Source organism: Megascapheus bottae, chromosome 10 (assembly GCF_031878675.1).
Source record: "Megascapheus bottae isolate mThoBot1 chromosome 10, mThoBot2.hap1, whole genome shotgun sequence".
In the NCBI taxonomy this organism is placed as follows: domain Eukaryota; kingdom Metazoa; phylum Chordata; class Mammalia; order Rodentia; family Geomyidae; genus Megascapheus; species Megascapheus bottae.
The window spans coordinates 25,531,169-25,550,812 of record NC_143518.1 but is presented as its reverse complement, the minus strand read 5'-3'; the positions used below and the strand labels follow the sequence as shown (position 1 = coordinate 25,550,812).

General features: G+C 37.0%; 1 protein-coding gene across 4 annotated transcripts in view; it reads left to right on the top strand.

Moving 5' to 3' along the window:
* Rabgap1l (RAB GTPase activating protein 1 like) overlaps positions 1-19,644 on the top strand; it is a 452,094-nt gene that overhangs the window by 324,240 nt on the left and 108,210 nt on the right. For 3 of the 4 annotated variants that reach the window (XM_090340389.1, XM_090340388.1, XM_090340390.1), the window contains one exon: positions 17,907-18,035. In XM_090340389.1, coding sequence (XP_090196515.1) covers positions 17,907-18,035 — 129 coding nt within the window. Of the gene's footprint in view, positions 1-5,187; positions 5,750-17,906; positions 18,036-19,644 lie in introns of those variants that run through there. The other variant, XM_090340391.1, reaches the window with a different exon arrangement.

Genomic DNA, 19,644 nt, shown 5'->3' with positions numbered 1-19,644 from the left:
CTAGGAATGATTTTTATCACTGTTTAGATGTTAATAGAGTCAAGATGAATGCAACATGGTTTATATATTTCCTATCTTCTGCATGTTATGAATGAAGAAAAGTAATTATTGAGTACTAGCTATATGCTAGATGATATGAGAAAATTCTTTATATACACAGCTTGTTAACATTTCAGAGCCTTTGAGCCAGGTAAGTGGTTTTACTATTTAACAGAGGGAAAGAACGTATATTAAGTAATTCATCCATGTCAAATAGCCAATAAATGTAACTAAAGACTGGAGAATAACTCTGTTGATAAAGTGCTTGTCCAATATGCACTGATGATGATGATGATGATGACGATGATGATGATGATGATGGAAGATTTGTATAGAATCAGTCCCACTAACTTAAGCCTATTTCTTTCTGCATACAGTGTGGATAACAAAGGCATTTATACATCCATAGCACATGATGAGGTTTTTTTTATGATAGTCTCTGTCATTGCTTGCTTTATCTTTGTCTTTGGATACTTCCATGATTGTAAGTTCCTGCAAAGTGAAAAACAACTTTTTTCACATTTGTTACCACTGAAATAGCAACCCTATGTGTTTGTTGCACTTGGTGTTCTTAGTTACAGGTCTCAAAATTAAGCCAAATGTGCTTTTCATCTTACAGTGGAAATCTATGACAATGTCTGCTACTGTCTAGTATAGCTCAGAAAGATTGCTTTAAGACTGTACTATCAACTACCTGCTTCAGCACTGCAGAGAGTAACAGCCTACTCCCTTATTTTCCCTTCTGCTAGGTATGAAAAATTAAAATGAACCACTGAAAAATATACCACTCTGACATAGGGATTATTTTGAATTAGCGGCAATTAAGTTAAAACAGATAAGGTCAGGCTCTGTGCCTGAAAGTACACCATAAACACCCCTTGTAAGGCTCTCTCCACCCATACTTCCCATACCAGGAAGAGGATGACAATCTTATGGATGGAGAAGAAACTATATTGGATATCTACGTGCAGATCTGCATAACCAAGTCTTAATTACTAGTCTTCATCTTCTACATTACTTCCTGCATGTGCTTCCTACAATTTGTCACTCAAATATCTCAGAGTCCTTTTCTTTTGTCTTGTCATTTCTCTGCTAAGTTATTGTTCTTTGTTACAATGATGGATAAGCTGAAGTTCTTACTACTCTTTTGAGTTATAATTACTTATGTCCTCATATGTCTTCATGTTGTATGTATTGAACTTCTGTTGGTTTTCCACTTGTCAGCCTGTCTTTTAGGCTTATTTTCAGGGCTCCAGGAAGACAATCTGGGTAAAAAGAAAGAAAAATGTTTCCCTTCTCTATAGACAATTTATCCCAATTTAGTATATTATCTTGAACTTTTCAAAATTTAAAGAATTTCTTTATAGTAATTATAAGACAAGTAGAAAACTCATATATTATTTACTAGTTGATTTAGAAGAGTTTCTTTTCTATTCCAGGTTTGGACTTCTTTAAAACGAAAATTTTCTCAAAAATGTTCTATGGTTTAGCTGGATGCTGGTGGCTCATGCCTGTAATCCTATCTGCTCAGGAGGTTGAGATCTGAGGATTGAGATTTGAAGCTAGCCCTGCCAGAAAAGGCCTTGAGATTTTTATCTACAATAAACCAGCAAAAAGCTGGAAGTGAAGATATGGTTCAAATAGTAGAGCACTAGCCTTGAAAAGAAGTCAAGGGAGAATGCCCTGGCCCTGAGTTTAAGTCCCAGAACAAGCACACACATTTTTTGGTAATTTGTTGCTGTATTTCATCAGCAACAAATAAACTATTTATGGCTTGGAAGAAAGAAGAAATATTGAGAAGAGTAACTAATTTAATATTAGTATTTTTAAGAACAACAGAGCCAACTTACATAGTCATAAAATTATTTGCTCATTTTTACCAGGATCCTTTTGGACAAGAAATTGTTGGATTCTAGTTTATATAAGAAAAAAAATATTGTTTCTGCAAGCATTTTTAAAAACATGTCAGTTGTATTAAAACATTTTATTCACCATTTTAAAATTATATCATTTCTGGTTGCTGACAGCACATGCCTATAATCCTAGCTATTCAAGATTCTGAGATCTGAGAATCTTGGTATGAAACCAGCCCAGACAGGAAAGTCCATTAGAGCCTTTTCTCCAATTAACCACCAAAAAAAGAGAAAGCTTGAAATAGAGCTGTTGCTCAAGTGGTGGAACACAGCCTTGAGAAAAAAGCTCAAGGACAGTGCCCAGGCCCTGAGGTCAAATCTCAGAACCAGCAGTAACTTAAAAAATTAATAGTGTATTATAAAAACAAATATTGTAAGCTAAGGGAATCACTGAACTCTTCTTTCTACTGTAAGTCAAAATGCTATCTTATTCTTCAATATGGAGTGTCTATGATAATGTTTTTTACCCTTACCTAACAATGGTGCAGTCTTTCCAAACAAAATATACAGTAGAACTCCCATATCAAAATAAAGTAAATATATGCTATGTTGGGTACTGTGGCTCATGCCTGTAATCCTAGCTACTCAGGAGGCTGAGATCTGAGGATAATGCTTCAAAGCCAGTCTGGGCACAAAAGACCTTGAGACTCTTACCTTCAATTAATCACTAGAAAAGAAAAAGTAGGACTGTGGCTCCAAGGGTAGGGCAGTATCCTTGAGCTAAAGAGCTCAGAGACAGTGCCAGGGCCCAGAGTTCAAGCCCCATGACCCACAATAAACCATCAAGAAAGAAAGAAAGAAGGAAAGAAAGAAAGAAAGAAAGAAAGAAAGAAAGAAAGAAAGAAAGAAAAAGAAAATATAGAGGTACTGTTGCTGTGTATGCATGAGTGTGTGGGTGTGTTTGTGTGTGTGTATGTGGTTTCTGTGTGGTATATATGCTATATGTATATCTTAAATATATACATGTACACACACATCACATTTAACCAAATAGTTTTTTAAATGTATAAACTTTTTAAAGTTTTTTATCCTCTTGAAATTTTAGACAGAAAAAGGAAATATTATTTTAGTAGAGGTGGTATCTTCCTTCCTATTTCTTTCACTTTAGCTCAATTCCATAATTAATTGATTTCTTTAACTATGATTATGGAGATAGGTTAATATATTTCTATTTGATTACTTGTAGATTTTTTAGCTCTTATATGTAAAAGTAGGGAACTAAGTCTCAGAAAAAACCTTCCTCTGGCCTCTTAGACATATTATTTTTTTATTGTATTTAATAAAAGGGTTACATGATATTTGCCAGATAGAAGGTACATTAATTCACATACATTGATACCCTTTCACATGTCTTGGTACCCATTACCCTCCCCCCCACTCCCCCCACCCGTCTTGGTTTTCCCCCCTTCCCTATCAAATTTCAAATAACCAAATACAAATAAATTCAATATATCAGATAACAAAGTGAGATTCTGTAACAATATGAGATACCCAAGGGACAGCAAAGGAGATGAGAGATAACATAGTACATGAAGGACAACAATCATTCGTTATATGGCTTTTGTTTCAATATCCTGGAGGTCCTTTCAATTAGCTTCATACTATATGGTCTTATGTATCAAGGTTTTGCTCTATTGCAGATTTCTGCTAGTAGAGCCCAAGGTTTCTACTGATTATGACAAATGAGGGAAACCATTGAGCCTAAGTTCCTTTGAGTCTGGCTTACTTCACTTAATATGATTTTTTCTAAGTCTTTCCATTTCCTAACAAATGGGGCCATGTCGTTTTTTCTGACAGCAGCATAGAATTCCATTGTGTACAAATACCACAACTTGTTGATCCACTCATCAACTAAGGGACATCTAGGTTGGTTCCATATCTTTGCTATGGTGAATAGTGCTGCAATGAACATTGTTGTGCTAGTGGATTTAGTATGCCCTTGTTTCTGGATGGTTGGGTAAATGCCAAGTAGTGGAATTGCTGGGTCATAGGGGAGTTCTATGTTTAGCCTTTTGAGGCACTGCCATACTGCTTTCCATAGTGGTTGAATGAGTTTGCACTCCCACCAACAGAGTAGTAGACATATTATTTTTTGTACCATGATGAATCTTTGTCTGAAGGTAGTAGTGTGGTATTTATAAGACCAACTATGGAAAACACAGAACCAAGATGATGCCAAACAAGATTCATTGCTAGAGTAAGGTTAAGAGAATATCCCTAAAGTGATCTAATGTTTTTGCCTTTCTTTATCTATAACTGATTATTCACATCAAAGAAATTAATAAGACAAACCTTAAGATTATAACATTTAAACTGTGGATAATTCCTTATGTTAGCAGCCTTACTAAGGAAGGATCCATTTGATTGTCAAAACAATGTTTGAAACAGTAAACTGCTTTATCAAATACTGTAACAAGGAAGTTATTTTTTGCTTTGAGAATCTCAACTTCAGTAGTTTCTAATGTGCTCATTATTAATATTATGCTGTAGATTTTGTGTTTTATCATATTTCATGTTTATAAAAATCTTCGTTTTAATTTTGGGTAGCCTTCCTGGCATGTCGAAGTGCTCCTGTACACCATTATGGTGTGAAAAGTCTTTAGCACTGCACAAGCACTTCACCTTGAGGGCGTGTCACTTCTTAGATGCTTAGCTTTGCTCCTCTGTTCACAATATTTCATCTACCCTACTACCTCTGTTTGGTAGAGATTCTTTTATCTGACAAGGATTGGAGCTTCCCACTTTAAATATACAAAATAAAATGAGACTTATATGTTCTCCTTATTAGAAAGCAAGAGTGAATCAGGTCAGCCTTTGGATGTTATGTGATTTTTCTGTGACATCACATGTTAGGAGAAGCTAGTTTATCTGTCTGTGGGTTTAGGATTCAACAGCATGAGCTGTCAGACTAACACTGATTGAAGGTGGACTGGGAAGGGGAAACGCATCTGTCCAATGGCTCACCATTGGCTTCTTATTACAGCATTCTCCCCTGAGACACATTCTGCATGCTCATTCACTTACCCCTCCTCTTCTTCCCTCCCCTTCCTTTCTTACCCCTTCATTACTGATTCACAGTGAGAGGTAGCACGGCAGTAGCAGCAGTAGCAGTAGCAGCAGCAGCAGCAGCAGCAGCACCAAGGCTGCTTGTCAGGAATCAAGGATTGCAATGAGCTCATCCTTTTCTCCTTGCAGCTTCACAACTGCCCTGGCTTCCTGGATACTGCTGCTGCCTGCGCGCGCATGCATACACACACACACACACACACACACACACACACACACACACACACGCTCACATGCTAGATGCTTCTGAGATGGTTGTCTGTTTTTACATATGTATCCAAACTCTCGTGCATCACCACTGAAGGGCTTTTTTTTTTTTTTTGGCTGTTTTTGTATTTAGATCAGCATTTGATTTTTTTTTTCATTTTGGAGCCTATTTCAGGGGTTTTGCATAGTGGATAATAGTCAAAATGTTTTTCTCGTGGCGACATTAGCTGACAATTCTCACCACAGACTGTCTTGTACATCCTCCTGTGGAGACTTAAGCCTGGCTTCCCTCCACTGCAGTTAAGACTGTGGATAACAGATCCGGTTTTCTCATTCTGGATACCTACTTATTGCTCATGGAAGAAGGGGTGCCTTGCCCAGCCCCAGCTGCTAAGCTCACACCTCCTGTCAAAAAGTCCCAGGACATGCACGACGAGAGGAGCAAGCTGGTGAATGAGTATGCATGTCGAGTGCTGGAACTTCTGGGGATGGGGCATCGGCTGTTTGTACCTCGACTTCTGGCGGTGAGATGTTTTTCATTGAACTTCATTTGTAGTGAATCTGCTACCATCTGTGAGAATGTAGCCCTGGAGGAGGCTTATGATCTGTTTGCTTCTCTTTCTCCCCTTTCTATGGAGAAGGAAGGGCTGAGTGGCCACTGCTGTGCCGCTGCTTGGAGCCTAGTCCATGCCACTCCTTAATTGGCTAGAGGAAATTATGGCCTTTTTCTCAAGCCGAAAGTCACAACAGTGGCATTATCTCTGTGGCAGAGAAGATAATATTTTTTTCTGGCTGTCTAGGCTTAGCAAGAAAGAATATCCAAGTCATTTATGTCTCCAAAGAGTTAAATTTTACAACAAATATAACCACTTCTATAGACTACGTGTGGCTTGCTTTCTAACCTCCCCTCTTAGACTACCAATTAGATGGGGGTGGAATGGTACTACCTAAAAATTCTTAGGTAGGAAATCATGGATTACTCACTGGAATTATTTAATTCTGTGTCTATAAAATAGATTAAAACTACTGGATCTATGTTATGAGTCTGGAAAGCCTAGTTCCCTTGTTACTTGATTTCCTGAACAAGAGAAAAATCACCTTTCCTCACTTCCTACAAAGGGTTAAAATTGAATACCCATAATCACTGTGGCAGGATTTCTTGCTAGTGGTTTGAGAACTATACCTAGCAACTATTCTATGATATAATTGGTCTACAGTAGCCCTGTAGCATTATTTGGTAATAGGTTAAAAAATAATAATTTGGCATTCTCTTTTATAGAGTATATTTTTTAACAAAAATACCTTTCCACTTTGTTCCCTCATGATCTCTCATAGTCATAGTACAATATTTTCTTGACTAAATTTAACTTGTCTCTCAACATATCTTACTCCACTATAGTTCATTTCTATTTCTATGTATCTTTATAACTAATGCCATCTTTAGCTATACATTTGCATGTTAATGTAATCTCTTATGAATAATCATGACACAGACATGTATGTTAGCAATGTAAAAGGAATTTCCCAACCTTAAGATAGCCTGTTTCTCATTTCAAGGTAAAGGTAGATGCAATGGTCAGCATACAGTTACAGGGAGACATTTTTAAGAAACAGAGGTGTTTTTTTTTTTCATTTAAGTAAGAAATTATTTTTAAAAATAATGCATATGTTTTAATGCCTAGGCAAATCATGCTTCCCTAAACACATTTGTGATTAATAAAGGAGAAATTTAAAGAGTCACAATTCTATTAAAAAGGATTGGGGGGTATTTGGCATTAGAAACTGCTAGAATAGATTTCATCCTCTGTATGGCTGAGGAATCTGGTTCAGTCTAATATATTTCCATCGCTCCAAGGCCACGTAACTTTAAAAACATAGATTGATATCTTTTCAATTATCTTGTGCAGCTGTTTCTTCTTGGTATTTACATTTTCAGCACTTTGATGGAATACATAAATTGATAACAATACTCAAATTGGCATTGAGATGAGTTTCAGTTACTCCTAACTAAAACAAAATTAAATTATTAATTAAATCCATTGAGAATTCATTTCACAAGCTTGAGCTTTGGGTATCTATATCTATCTATCTATCTATATGTATGTATCTATATATACATATATGTTGCAGTTGTACAAGTCTGTGTGATTGCCATTTAGACATGTGAGGTAATTTATCCCTCTCATTGGTTTGGACTCTACTGTTAACATCTAGGTAATAATTCCATTTACATGACATGTACAAAGCATATATTGAATTGTTCTATGAGACCATTTGGAAATCACTAGATATTGTACACAGTTATATTTAAATGATGATCAATAGAATCAGGGTACTCTGTATTTTGAAAAATCACATACCCTCTAATTAACAATATGGCTGTTGAGTGGGGTCTACTGTCCAGTGAGTTATTGGTTAAAGTTGAATATATACCAAGTGGAGGTTCAGTTGTTCAGCCTTGTGTTTTAGTACTGGCTAATAATGCACAATTGATGTCTAATCTGAATAAGTGGTCCTAAGAGGAATATCCTTGAATATAGTATTTTTATCTTTCCACTTTTAGTTGAGGACATGCATAGAAGTGAAAGACTTGTCTCTGTGCCTTTTAAATTGTGTGTGTGTAATTTTAATTTTATTGTTTTTTTTCTTTTTTTCCCCTGGACCTGGGGTTTGAAGTCCAAGCCAACACTGTCCTTGAGCTTTTGTACTCATACTCAAGGCTAGTACTCTACCAGTCGAGCAGCTCCACTTTTGACTTTTTTTGGTTAGTTTTAATGGAGATAAGAGTCTCACAGACTTTTCTGCCCAGGCTGGCTTCAAACTGTGATCCTTACATCTCAGCCTCCTCAGTAATGAAGATTATAGGCATAAGCCTGGCTTCTTTTAAATCATATTTTCAACACAAACACATGTAGACTAAATATATGTATATACCTCTTTATTTTAAAATATTAGCTTTTAAGTTACAAGACAATGCTTTATTGTTCCCCAGTTCACAGATATACATCAGTACACCAGAACATAAGGCCTGTGTAAATCTTACTTGAAAAAAGATCACTGATTGAACAGAGGATACACATTTAGAATTTTTGCAACTTGCCATTCAAAGGTACAGCCAGTAAACTGTTTCCCCTTAGCAAATCAAGTACTTTGTTGTATATTAACACAAGAAATCATTCCATGGGCAACTCACTAAACATATTTCTTTGATGAAATTAAAATGCCAAGCAGAAGATGAAGACATCTTAGATGTCAACTACGTAGTTTCTCTTTTCTAAAGAATATTCTTTTTTGAGTATTCCAAATGACTCTCAAGCCTCCAAAAAGGCATTTTAAGGAAAGAAAAATCCTATTGGATACCCTAACAGGAAGAAAAAAAGGCCATTTGAAGTAAAAATAGTGAATGTGAAAAAAAAGAATCACACTTACATTTTCTTTCATATGATCCCCTCTTCTTATTAGAGACCCTTAGGGAAAGATTTGCCATCCAAGACTAGTGAGAAGTAGAGATAACACTCAGATGCTAGAACTATTTCCACTCTGCTTCTTTAAAAAAAAAAAAGTCACTTTAAAATGTGATAAACCCTTGCACTGAATCTTGCAGTGGGAAAACACTTTGGAAGTGGTGTTAGCAGAGTTACATGAAAAGAGTGCATACTCCTAAAGTATATGAACTTTGGAGAAGGAAGAAAAGATTTTTCACTGTTCACAATCATGCTTTTGTCTTTATTTTGTGGAATTTTTCTTTTTGTTGCCATATGACATGAGAAGCTATTAGCAGATCATTACATATTAAAATTAGTGTCCAGTAATTTCAGTATGATATTCTGGGTACTTTCCACAATGAGTCTCAAGAACTCCCAGGAGGAGGACTGATATATATATATATGTATATATATAAATAAGATAGATATCATATATATGTGAATATGATATATATCATATATATGCAGCAGATGTTCCAGCTCACTTTTTATTGGCCATTGTAAGGTTTCACTTTGATCAACTCTTTAAGCTATCAAATTACATCATATTTCTTTAATTTGTGGATTTTTCCAAGAGCATTAATTTTAAGCAGAGGTGAAATAACAGAGAGAAAATAGATCTACCCTTTTTATCTGTTTTACTGACAGCTAGAAAGATTGCCCATTTAAGAGAGATTACACCTTTTAAAAGAAATTAAAACACCCAATATAGAGCTTGTCATGTGTATTTCTGATTCCCCTCAAAAATCCCAGACCATTTGTATGTCAAAATAAGTCCTAAATCAATTTCTTAACTTGCTCTGTAGAAATTTGAGCATTTTACTATTGTGTAATGCTTGGAGTAGAACCTTTGTGAGTTTATGGACCAAATTTATTTTGGTGTCTGCTTTGTACCAGGCAATTTTACCATGGCAAATATAGAGGACACTTACATTAACATTACCTTTTCTCTCTGAACTTACGGCCTTGAAAGTAGAGAAGACTTGTTTAAATGTTTTTAAATCTCTTTACATAATTATCTTCAAGTGTGGAAAAAGTCATATTATTTTTGAGAAGTTAATTACCAAACATGTATTGTATCTTTTAAAATGATTTGTCAGAACATGTTGATAGAGATTAATTTTCAAGTTATCCTTTTTTTTTTTTTTTCCCAGTCCTGGGCCTTGAGCTCAGGGCCTGAGCACTGTCCTAGGGCTCTCTCAAGGCTAGAACTCTACCACTTGAGCCACTGCACCACTTCTGGCTTTTTTCTATGTATGTGGTACCAAGGAATTGAACCCGGGCCTTTGTGCATGCTAGGCAAGCACTCTACCACTAGGCCAAACTCCCAGCCCCTCAAGTTATCCTCTTTTTGTTGTTGTTGTTGGACAGTCCTAGGGCTTGAACTCAGGGTCTGAATGCTGTCCTTTCTCAAAACTAGAGCCATACCACTTGAGCCACAACACCACTTCTGGCTTTTCCTATATATGCGGTGCCAAGGAATTGAACCCTGATCTTTGTGCATGCTAGGCCAAATTCCTGGTCTCCCCTTTAGTAGTTCTTAATTAATAGATGATAGAGCTGGGGATGTGGCTCAGGTAGTAGAGTACTTGCCCACCACATGCAAGACTCTTGAGTTCAGTTCCTAGTACGAGAAGGAAAGAAAATAAAAGAATCCTGATCTCATGCCTCCTAGGATGACAGGCATGTTTTCCTGGTCCCATCCCCCATCCCAGAAACTGGCCTTGAGCTATGTTCTTTTTTTTTAATTAAAGAATTTATTAACATTGATTTTTGCATCATTATTTCAAATGACATGTTTAACAAACAAGTATTCAAGAAAGGAATCTCTATACTATGTTCTTTTTTATCTCATCCTTATGAATGTCTACTATTACAAGTATGGGTTACCATGCCCAGCCTAGGGACACAGTTTACAAGCCTTAATCATATCAACACAAAATCATGTGCTCAGCCTATATTAATAACCAGAGAAAATATTAATACAGTATGAATTTAACAGTTCACTATGTAACAGTTAAATTATAATCTCTATAATCAGTGTAGCTTTGGGCGAAGATATGCTTTCATTTCATAGAAAACATTGCTATTATTTTGGACTATTAGTATTTCAATAATACTTGTCATTTGTAAAATACTTAACAAAAACTTCTCAGTGATTCACATTGTTTTTTTTTTTTGGCTAGTCCTGAGGCTTGAACTCAGGGCCTGAGCAATGTCGCTGGATTTTTTCAAGACTAGAGCTCTACCACTGAGCCACAGCACCAGTTCTGGCTTTTTCTATTTATGGGGTACTGAGGAATCCAACCTGGGTCTTTGTGCTTGGCAGGTAAACATTCTACAACTAGGCCAAACTCTGGGCCCAGTGATTCAAATTTTTAAAATTTTTAAATATTAGTAAGATTTTTTATAAAGTCTGTCTGGAAGTATATAGGAAAAAAGAGAAAACAATGTAACCAAGTGTTAGCTGAGTTTCAACAATAAGACTTTATGTTAAATTTTTTAAAATATTTTTCTTTGGGGAGCATAAATACATATTTGGAAAATTATGTATGAACTCTCCATATAACATGCATTGATATATATATATACATACGCATCAATTATGATTTTAAAAGCAAGTAGTTTTTGTTTTTGACGGGGAGGCTTGAACTCTGGGACTGGACGCTGTCCCTCAGCTCTTCAGTTCAAGGCTACTGATCTTCCCCTGGGCCTGGGTATTGTCCCTGAGCTCTTCAGCTCAAGGCTACCCCTGAGCCACAGCCCACTTCCCATTTTCTAATGATTAATTGGAGATAGGAGTCTCACGTTCTTTAGTGCCCAGACTGGCTTTGAACCATGATCCTCATTTCTCAGCCTCCTGAGTAGCTAGAATTACAGGTGTGAGCCACCATACCCAGCTTAAAAGAAAGTATTATTTTTTTATTTCATTTTTTGTAAGTCCTGGGACTTGAGCTTAGAGCCTGAGCACTGTCCTTGGGCTTTCTCAAGGCTAGAACCCTATTACATGAGCCACAGTACCACTTCCAGCTTTTTTCTATGTATGTGGTACCAAGGAATTGAATCTGGGTCTTTGTGCATGCTGGGCAAGCACTCTACCACTAGGCCAAACTCATAGCCACAGTATTCCTTTTCAAATGGTTGTGAAGTGTAGATTTTTAGCAGAACACATGCTGAACATGAATAAGGCCTTGCGATCAATGTGTAGCACCAATAAAAATAAGTGAAATAAATGTAAAGCAAAATAAAATACAACTATTTTAGTGAGTTCTTAGTAAAGCACTCATCTAAATATTGGCATAGCAAGACTGTTCATTTTTTCTTTATAGAGGGAAAACCTCTTAGATACAGTTGTCAGAAAATAGAGAATTATCCTTATAAGCTTATAATCTGCTTATGGCATTATAAAGGTATTTCAGGTGATACTGAGTGATTATGGAAGTTTCTAAAAGATAGGAAATTAAGAGGGAAATTCCCACCAGAATCAAAGTAGGACTTCACCCTGTCTTCTTAAATACTGGAAGCAAGGTATTTTTTTTTTTTACTGTGTCTTTTTCTTAGTGCTGTTCTTTTTTGGTTTGCTTATTTGAAATGAAATTTGTTATATTGGATTCTATGAGAAGACTGTGAATTCTTACAAACTAAACTGCCTTCTTTGTGGAAATAGAAATGTCAGTGACATCAGAGCATTGTTTTTAATCTTAAATATGTCAATATTGAAGCATTACTCAGTCATGTATCTTAGCTTACATGATTCTTGAACACTTGAGATAGAAAATATTTCCATTTTAAATATGGGAAAACTTAATACAACACTATGAGTTAACAAATTGAAATGGTAATGAATTATTCCAGTTTTTATAGCCTTACTTGTATTTTTTTGAACAAAGTACTATCTAGATGCTGAACTAGTTATAGAACTAAATAAGATGCAGTTTTCATACTTTATATACCTGGGCCTCCCTATTCCATGGTTAGGCTCAACTGAGTTGGGTAAGCCATGTAATCAGGAGCACCCCTACAATATGGTGTGTCTCTGGACAGAAACAGACTTCACTATTACCCTAACGGGGAGACTTGTGTAGCACTGTAAGCTCCTCCAAATAGTATGTGTATGTACATGACCCACCTTGACTGGAAATCCAGTATGTGAGGATGTCTGGTTTTTTACTGTTGATTTCAACCTTTTTTATTATTTTTTTTTGTGGTCAGTCATGGGGCTTAAACTCTGGGCTTGGCTAATGTCTCTGAGCTCTTCAATTCAAGGGTAGCACTTTACCACATTGGGCCACAGTACCACTTCTGGTTTTCTGGTAGTTAATTGGAGGTAAGAGACTCATGGACTTTTGTACCCGGACTGGCTTTGTCCTGAGTAGCTAGGTGTGAGACACCTGTGACCCACAACCTTTCTGTTTTTGTGTGGCTCAAAAGTTGGGCTTTAAATCAGCCTTTAGGAAGAATTTAAAAACTAGGTAACCAAGTTACAACCTCTAGGCAAGAGAGTCCCAACCAAAAAAAAAAAAGAGTCACAACCACACCCACCTTTTTAGGGCTTCTGTTTCTAAGTAACTTGAAGTGAAATGCACTGAAAATTGAAATGCTGTTAGAGACCTTTGGAATTGAAATGAATCAGCCATAATGATAATAGATTAGAGGAACAAAGGCTATTCTTATGTCCTGATAAACTTGATACTCAGCCCCTCTTGAATTTTCCAAACAATTAACAAAGTGCTGTCAGAACTGCCACTACAAGTGGAAAAGGAAAACTAGGCATGTGGTATTGAAGGGACCCCTTTCTTGACTTCCCCAAAAATCCATCCCCTATAGGCATTTCCTGTCTTCATGACAAAGGAGTACTTGACTCCAGGGGGGGGAGGCTGTAAATTCCCTGATAACAGCTCAGATTACAAGAGCAGCTAAACCAGGTGGAGTTACCAGAATTCCTCCCCCACCCTACCCCTTTGGCCTGCCAGGAAACTCCCTCCCTTTCCTTTGTCATCAGAGCAGTGTGCCAGAAGCCCACCTAGATGATAGGTCAGTTCAAACAGCAGAGGTGTCAGTGGTTGCCCCAGCCATCACTCAAGTATGTTGAGATTCCATTGGCCACCTGTGTTTGGCCAAGCCCAATCACATGGCTGGTGGTCTATGAAAGTAGCCTGTGAAATTAGATGGGGTCGCTCTCTCACTCACATATTAGAGAAGGCCCTGACCAGTCAGTATGCGGAATAAAACTCTGTTTACCTTCCGCTTTTGTGTCAGACTCATTCCTTTGATCATGGACCCTAATATTGGGGGACTGGACCCTAACATTAGGTCTAGTATAACTGGTAGATGGATACTTTCCCAGTGATTCAGCAGTTGCTATTCCAGTTAAAGGGTTTACTTCAAACTAGAAAAAAAAAATTTCTAGTAGCTGTTTCCAGCTAAATTAAGGTGTATTGTTAGCATGCTAAACATTCTCTCCAGCGTTTATATATTTTTATAAGTATAAATATATTTATGCTATTAATATTATATACATGCTTATTTATATTTATGAATGAAGATATAAATCTGAGATACAATGAAGTTTTTTGGATTTTGGTTTTCACTTTCACTGGAAAGTGATTTGGTGAATGGTGGTCTGGGAGGAAGAATTTAAGGGCTTAGAAAAGCCCTGACTCATATCCTACTAAATTCTGGATCATAAAGTGTTGCTATCCTTATAAAGGTTCCTGAAAAGAATATTCCAGACAGAGAAAACAGCAAGGTCAGTAACCTTTAGTTAGGAATGAATTAAATGAAGAGATATTGTTCAATGGAATATTGGGGGACTCTCAAGGATCTTGGGTCATAGAAGGCACTAGGAGTAATGGGAAGAATATTCTGAGCATGCAGGGAATCACTGAAGGACTTTATACAGAAGAGTGGAGTGATCTAAGATAAATTCTGGGCCAGATTCTGGTGTCTCATGCTTGTGATCCTAGGTACTCAGGAGTCTGAGATCTTGGGATTGTGATTTGAAGCCAGCCCGGGCAATGAAGTCTTTGAGACTCATCTTCAGCTAACCACTGAAAACCAGAAGTTGAGCTGTGGCCCAAAGTGGTAGAGCACTAGCCTTGAGTAAAAAAGCTTAGGACAGCATCCAAACCCTGAATTCAAGCCTCATGACTGACAAGAGAGAAAAGGAGAGGGAAAGAGAGGGAGAGGGAAAGAGTAAAGAGGAGAGAGAGACAGAGATAGAGAAAGAGAGAGACAGAGAGGGGGGGAGGGAGAGAGAGAGAGAGAAAGAGAGAGAAGGAGGGAGGGAGGGAGAGAGAGAGGAGAGAGAGAGAGAGAGAGAGAGAGAGAGAGAGAGAGAGAGAGAGAGAGAGAAGGAGGGAGGGAGGGAGGGAGAGAGGAGAGAGAGAGAGAGAGAGAGAGAGAGAGAGAGAGAGAGAGAGAGAGAGAGAGAGAGAGAGAGAGAGAGAAAGTGAGTTTGCAGTAGTAAGGACAATGGATTCAGGAACAAGGGCAGAAACCATTGCTCAATCTAAGTAATGACAATGGCTTGGACCAGGGTGATAATAACAAGAATTAAGAACCTATTGTAAGCAGAAAATTCTGATTTCCTATATTCTTAATGTCATCTTTACGATTAATAAACTTTACATTGAAATCTAAATAAAAGAACATTTGTGTGTGTGGCGGGGGGGGGGGGGGGGAGACAGGGTCATGGGACTTGAACTTGGTCTGGGCGCTGTCCCTGAGCTCTTCAGCTCAAGGCTACTGCCCTACCTTCAGCCAAGCCCCACTTCCCATTTTCTAGAGGTTAAATTGGAGATAAGAATCTCCGGTCCTTTTGTGCCTGGGCTGGTTTTGAACCTTGATCCTCAGATCTCAGCCTCCTGAGTAGCTAGGATTACAGGCATGAACCGCACCCCTCAGGAACATTTTGAACTAGTATTAGTTCTTTTTTTTTTTTTGTCAGTCCTGAGCCTTGAGCTCAGGTGGTACTGAGGAATCCAATCTGGGTCTTTGTGCATGCTAGCCAAGCACTCTACCCCTAGGCCAAACTCCTGGCCCCTGAACTCAAGTACATAGTTCTACAGTTTTCGGAGGCCACACTTGTCAAATTAGTGATGTTTTTGACAGTTAAGCAACAATTTAAAGACATATTAAGCAGATTTATTTACATATGGGTCTGACTAAAGTAAAAAATTAATAAAATTCAGAAAACAAAATTAATATTTTCATGTGTTTATTATGTAGCTTGTTGGCTACAAAGAAGCCTTCAGTTTGTCCTATCATCATTATTCTGTGATCTACTGAATATTTCTGTATTTTTAGCTGTGAAAATAGAATTCATATTTGCTTTCCAGAAAGCAAATGGTGCCCAAAAAAATCAAAATAAAAGTTAAAGTACTTAAGTTAAGTGGTTAAGTGAAATTTGTAGGTTTGTTGGAAGGTAGCATGTTTTTAGCAGAAATTGGGTGGTACTGAGAAAAACAAATCAAGCATTCATAGTACAGAACTGAAATCTGAGAATGTGTGAGTTTTCTTCAATAGTAATTTCCTTGGAATCAATGCACCTAAAGATTTCAAGTCTCCTGTAATTTGTTTTGATTTCTTTGTACCTACTCTACCTAAATCTATAATTATATATCAGGGTGTTTGCTAAAGTTTGTTTATACTTGTTTCTTAGAATATTTATTGTCTGGGATGGGAGTTTGGCCTAGTGATAGAGTGCTTGCCTAGCATGCACAAAGACCGGGGTTCTATTCCTCTGTACCACATACATAGAATGCTCAGGCCCTAAGGTCAAGTCCCAGGACTGGCAAGAAAGAAGGAAAGAAAGAAAGAAAGAGGCAGAGAGAGAGAGAGAGAGAGAGAGAAAGAGGGAGAGAGGGAGAGAGGGAGAGAGAGAGAGAGAGAGAGAGAGAGAGAGAGAGAGAGAGAGAGAGAGAGAGAGAGAGGCCTATTTATATACTTTATGGAGAGAGAGAGAGAATTTATTGTCATATCCCACCAATCAGCTAAATATTTTGTTTTTTACTTTTCCTCTTTTTTGTCTTTATGCACTTACTAATTTCCACATCCTTGTTATTTATCAAAGAATTAGATTTTGCAAATAGTGGTTTTGATTTTAAAAAGTCACTAGTTAAATTATTTTTGCTTCATTTTACTTTTCATAAGCATTTATTAAGATGTTGGGTCAATTTTTTCTTCACAGCTTTTGCTGTTCTTGGTTGAAAAGCCCTCTTTCCATGTAACTCAGTTGGGCTTCTTGTAATTTTTATTTAATCAAACTAAAGGCAGAAGTTAGTCTGAGTGTGTGTGTGTGTGTGTGTGTGTGTGTGTGTGTGTGTGTGTGGTAGTGTTAGTAGGGATTGAACTTCAGGCCTCAAGTTTGCTAGATAAGTGATCTACTACTTGAGCCATCCTCCATCCAACCCCCCTCCCTCTTTTTCCCTCTTTTTTTTTTTTTTTTCCAGTCCTGGGGCTTGAACTCTAGGCCTAGGCACTATCCTTCAGCTCTCGCAAGGCTGGCACTTTACCACTTGAGCCACAGCACCACTTGTGGATTTTCTGTATATATGGTATTGAGGAATCGAACCCAGGGCTTCATGCATGCTTGGAAAGCACTCTACCACTAGACCACACTCCAGGTCCCATCCAGCCCTTTTTTACATTAATTATATTTTTTTTAAGGTAGAATCTCTATGCTTAGGCTGGCCTGGGCTATGATTTTGCCAGTGTTTCTGGGAATATGAGCTGTTGCACCTAGCCATTGGTTGATATGGATTCTTGTGAACTTTTGTACCCAGATTGGCCTTGAACTACAATTCTCCTCAATCTTTTCTTCCTAAATAGTTAGAATAACAAGCTTGAGCCATTGTGCCAGGCTGAAAATACATTTTTCTTTTCCTTTGTAGCCTTGTTTTTTTTTTTTCCTCAGAGCCATAATTTGGTAAATTTTGCAAGATCCACTGTGATAATTTTCAGGTAATATAAATTAAATGTCAGTTTGCTGATTGATTAACTCTTAGATTCTTCCTAGAATTGATGTTATTTTCAGATTGTAGCAATATGTTTTAAGTATTAGAAATATTATATATTTTATAAACATTTTTGAAACTAATTAAATCTTAGCTATAAAAGTATATTCAAGAAAATAGAATTTATGTTTGTAATGCAGACCAAAATGTAATGATGGTTCTTGGTGATTGTTTTGCAGACTTCAAAGGAAGATCTTCTGCAGGCTGATTTTGAAGGTGCTTTGAAGTTCTTCAGAGTTCAGCTTCCAAAGAGGTACAGGGCAGAGGAGAATGCAAGAAGATTGATGGAGCAGGCTTGCAATATCAAAGTAAGATCTTGAACTTACTTATATACATTAAAGGTATAGCTTTAATATGGAATAACATAGAAATGTTCAACTCCTTTTCCTGTATATTTCTGTATCTTATTGTATTTAAGGTAAAGTATATCTCTCCCAGACTTTTTCCTCATTCAAATATGCGGAGCCTGCTGTACCTTCTAGTCGAATTTAGGGTGAAAGGTGGTGGGTTCTGATTGTAACAATAGGGTGACAAACATTTATCTTCTAGATGGGGCACCAGAATGGGCTGCTGTAATAGTGGTTTCCATGGCAGCAGACTTAGTATTTCGCTTTGCCATCTGTTTAAAGATTATTTAGGACAGAGCAAGAAAAGCCTGCTTAACCAATGCAATGTTTTCAACTTTATCTAAGGGATATGGAAAAGTTTGAGTTTGAGTCTTGTTCTGTTTCCTTCCTGCATGTGCCACATGTCTTCACATACACTGGTCTATATCATATATATGATTTTTAAAATATTTTAAGTGCATTTAAATTGAAAATAAGAAGTTTTGGTATTAGGTTAGAAAGCATACTTGTAAAAGATTTGAAACTAATTTACTGATACTAATTCTTATATGTGTGCAATATATTAGGACTTCTTCTTACCTGACTATGGCATAAATGTTTGCCTCCTAAACAGACAAGTACATTTTTGCAGAAGAAAACAAACACTAAACAAAATAATTTTTTTGCCAGCCCTGGTGCTTGAACTTTCCTGACAGCCTTGGTACTTTTCCTTGGATTTTCTCAAGGGCTGGTGTTTATCAGTTGAGCAATAGCACCACTTCCAACCTTTTCTGTTTAGGTGGTTCTGAGGAATTGAAGCCAGAGCTTCATGCATGCTAGGCAAGCACTCTACCACTAGGCCACACTCCTGGCCCTAACAACATAGTAATTTAATATCTTAGAAGGTGATAAATAGTTGTGGGAAAGAAATAAAAGGTACAGAAAGATAATGGAGATTAGGTTAGTAAGGGGCGGAAAGATTGTGATCATTGGTTAGGTAGACCTCACTCAGAAAATGAGTGCTAAAGATAATTTTTGTAAAAGAAAATGAATGAGATACAGGTTACTCATAGAGATGTCTGGAAAGGAACCTTTCAGCCATAGGTAACTGCTTGAGCAAAAGTGAAACTACCAAGGGCTCTGAGGCCAGTTCAGACTTGGTAGGTTAAGGAACAGTGTGCTGGAATTAAAAGAAATAAGAATAGTTGTTAGAATGCTCACTTATGAGCGTTAAAGGTAAAGAGTCCTTTTTTGAGTTGGAGTCTGGAATATTTGGAAGATATTTGGATAAGAATGAGTAAGACAGGGAAATCAGATAGACTATGCGGTAATCCCTTTCACAGATGATAACAGATTGAAACAGTTTGGTAACAGTAGAGATCATGATGGGCTGGAGATGAAGGTGGTTGGAACCTGGGTGTATCTTGAAGATTTCATCATGTGTTGCAAGTAGATGTCACAAACAAATTTGAACATTTTTTTCTGTAACTTTTTGAAAATAATTTTCATCTGATTTCCTTTTCCTTTTGTCTATATAATATATCTAGTGTTTCTTAGTATTAACTTGAATTGGTGGAATTGTAATTCTTAC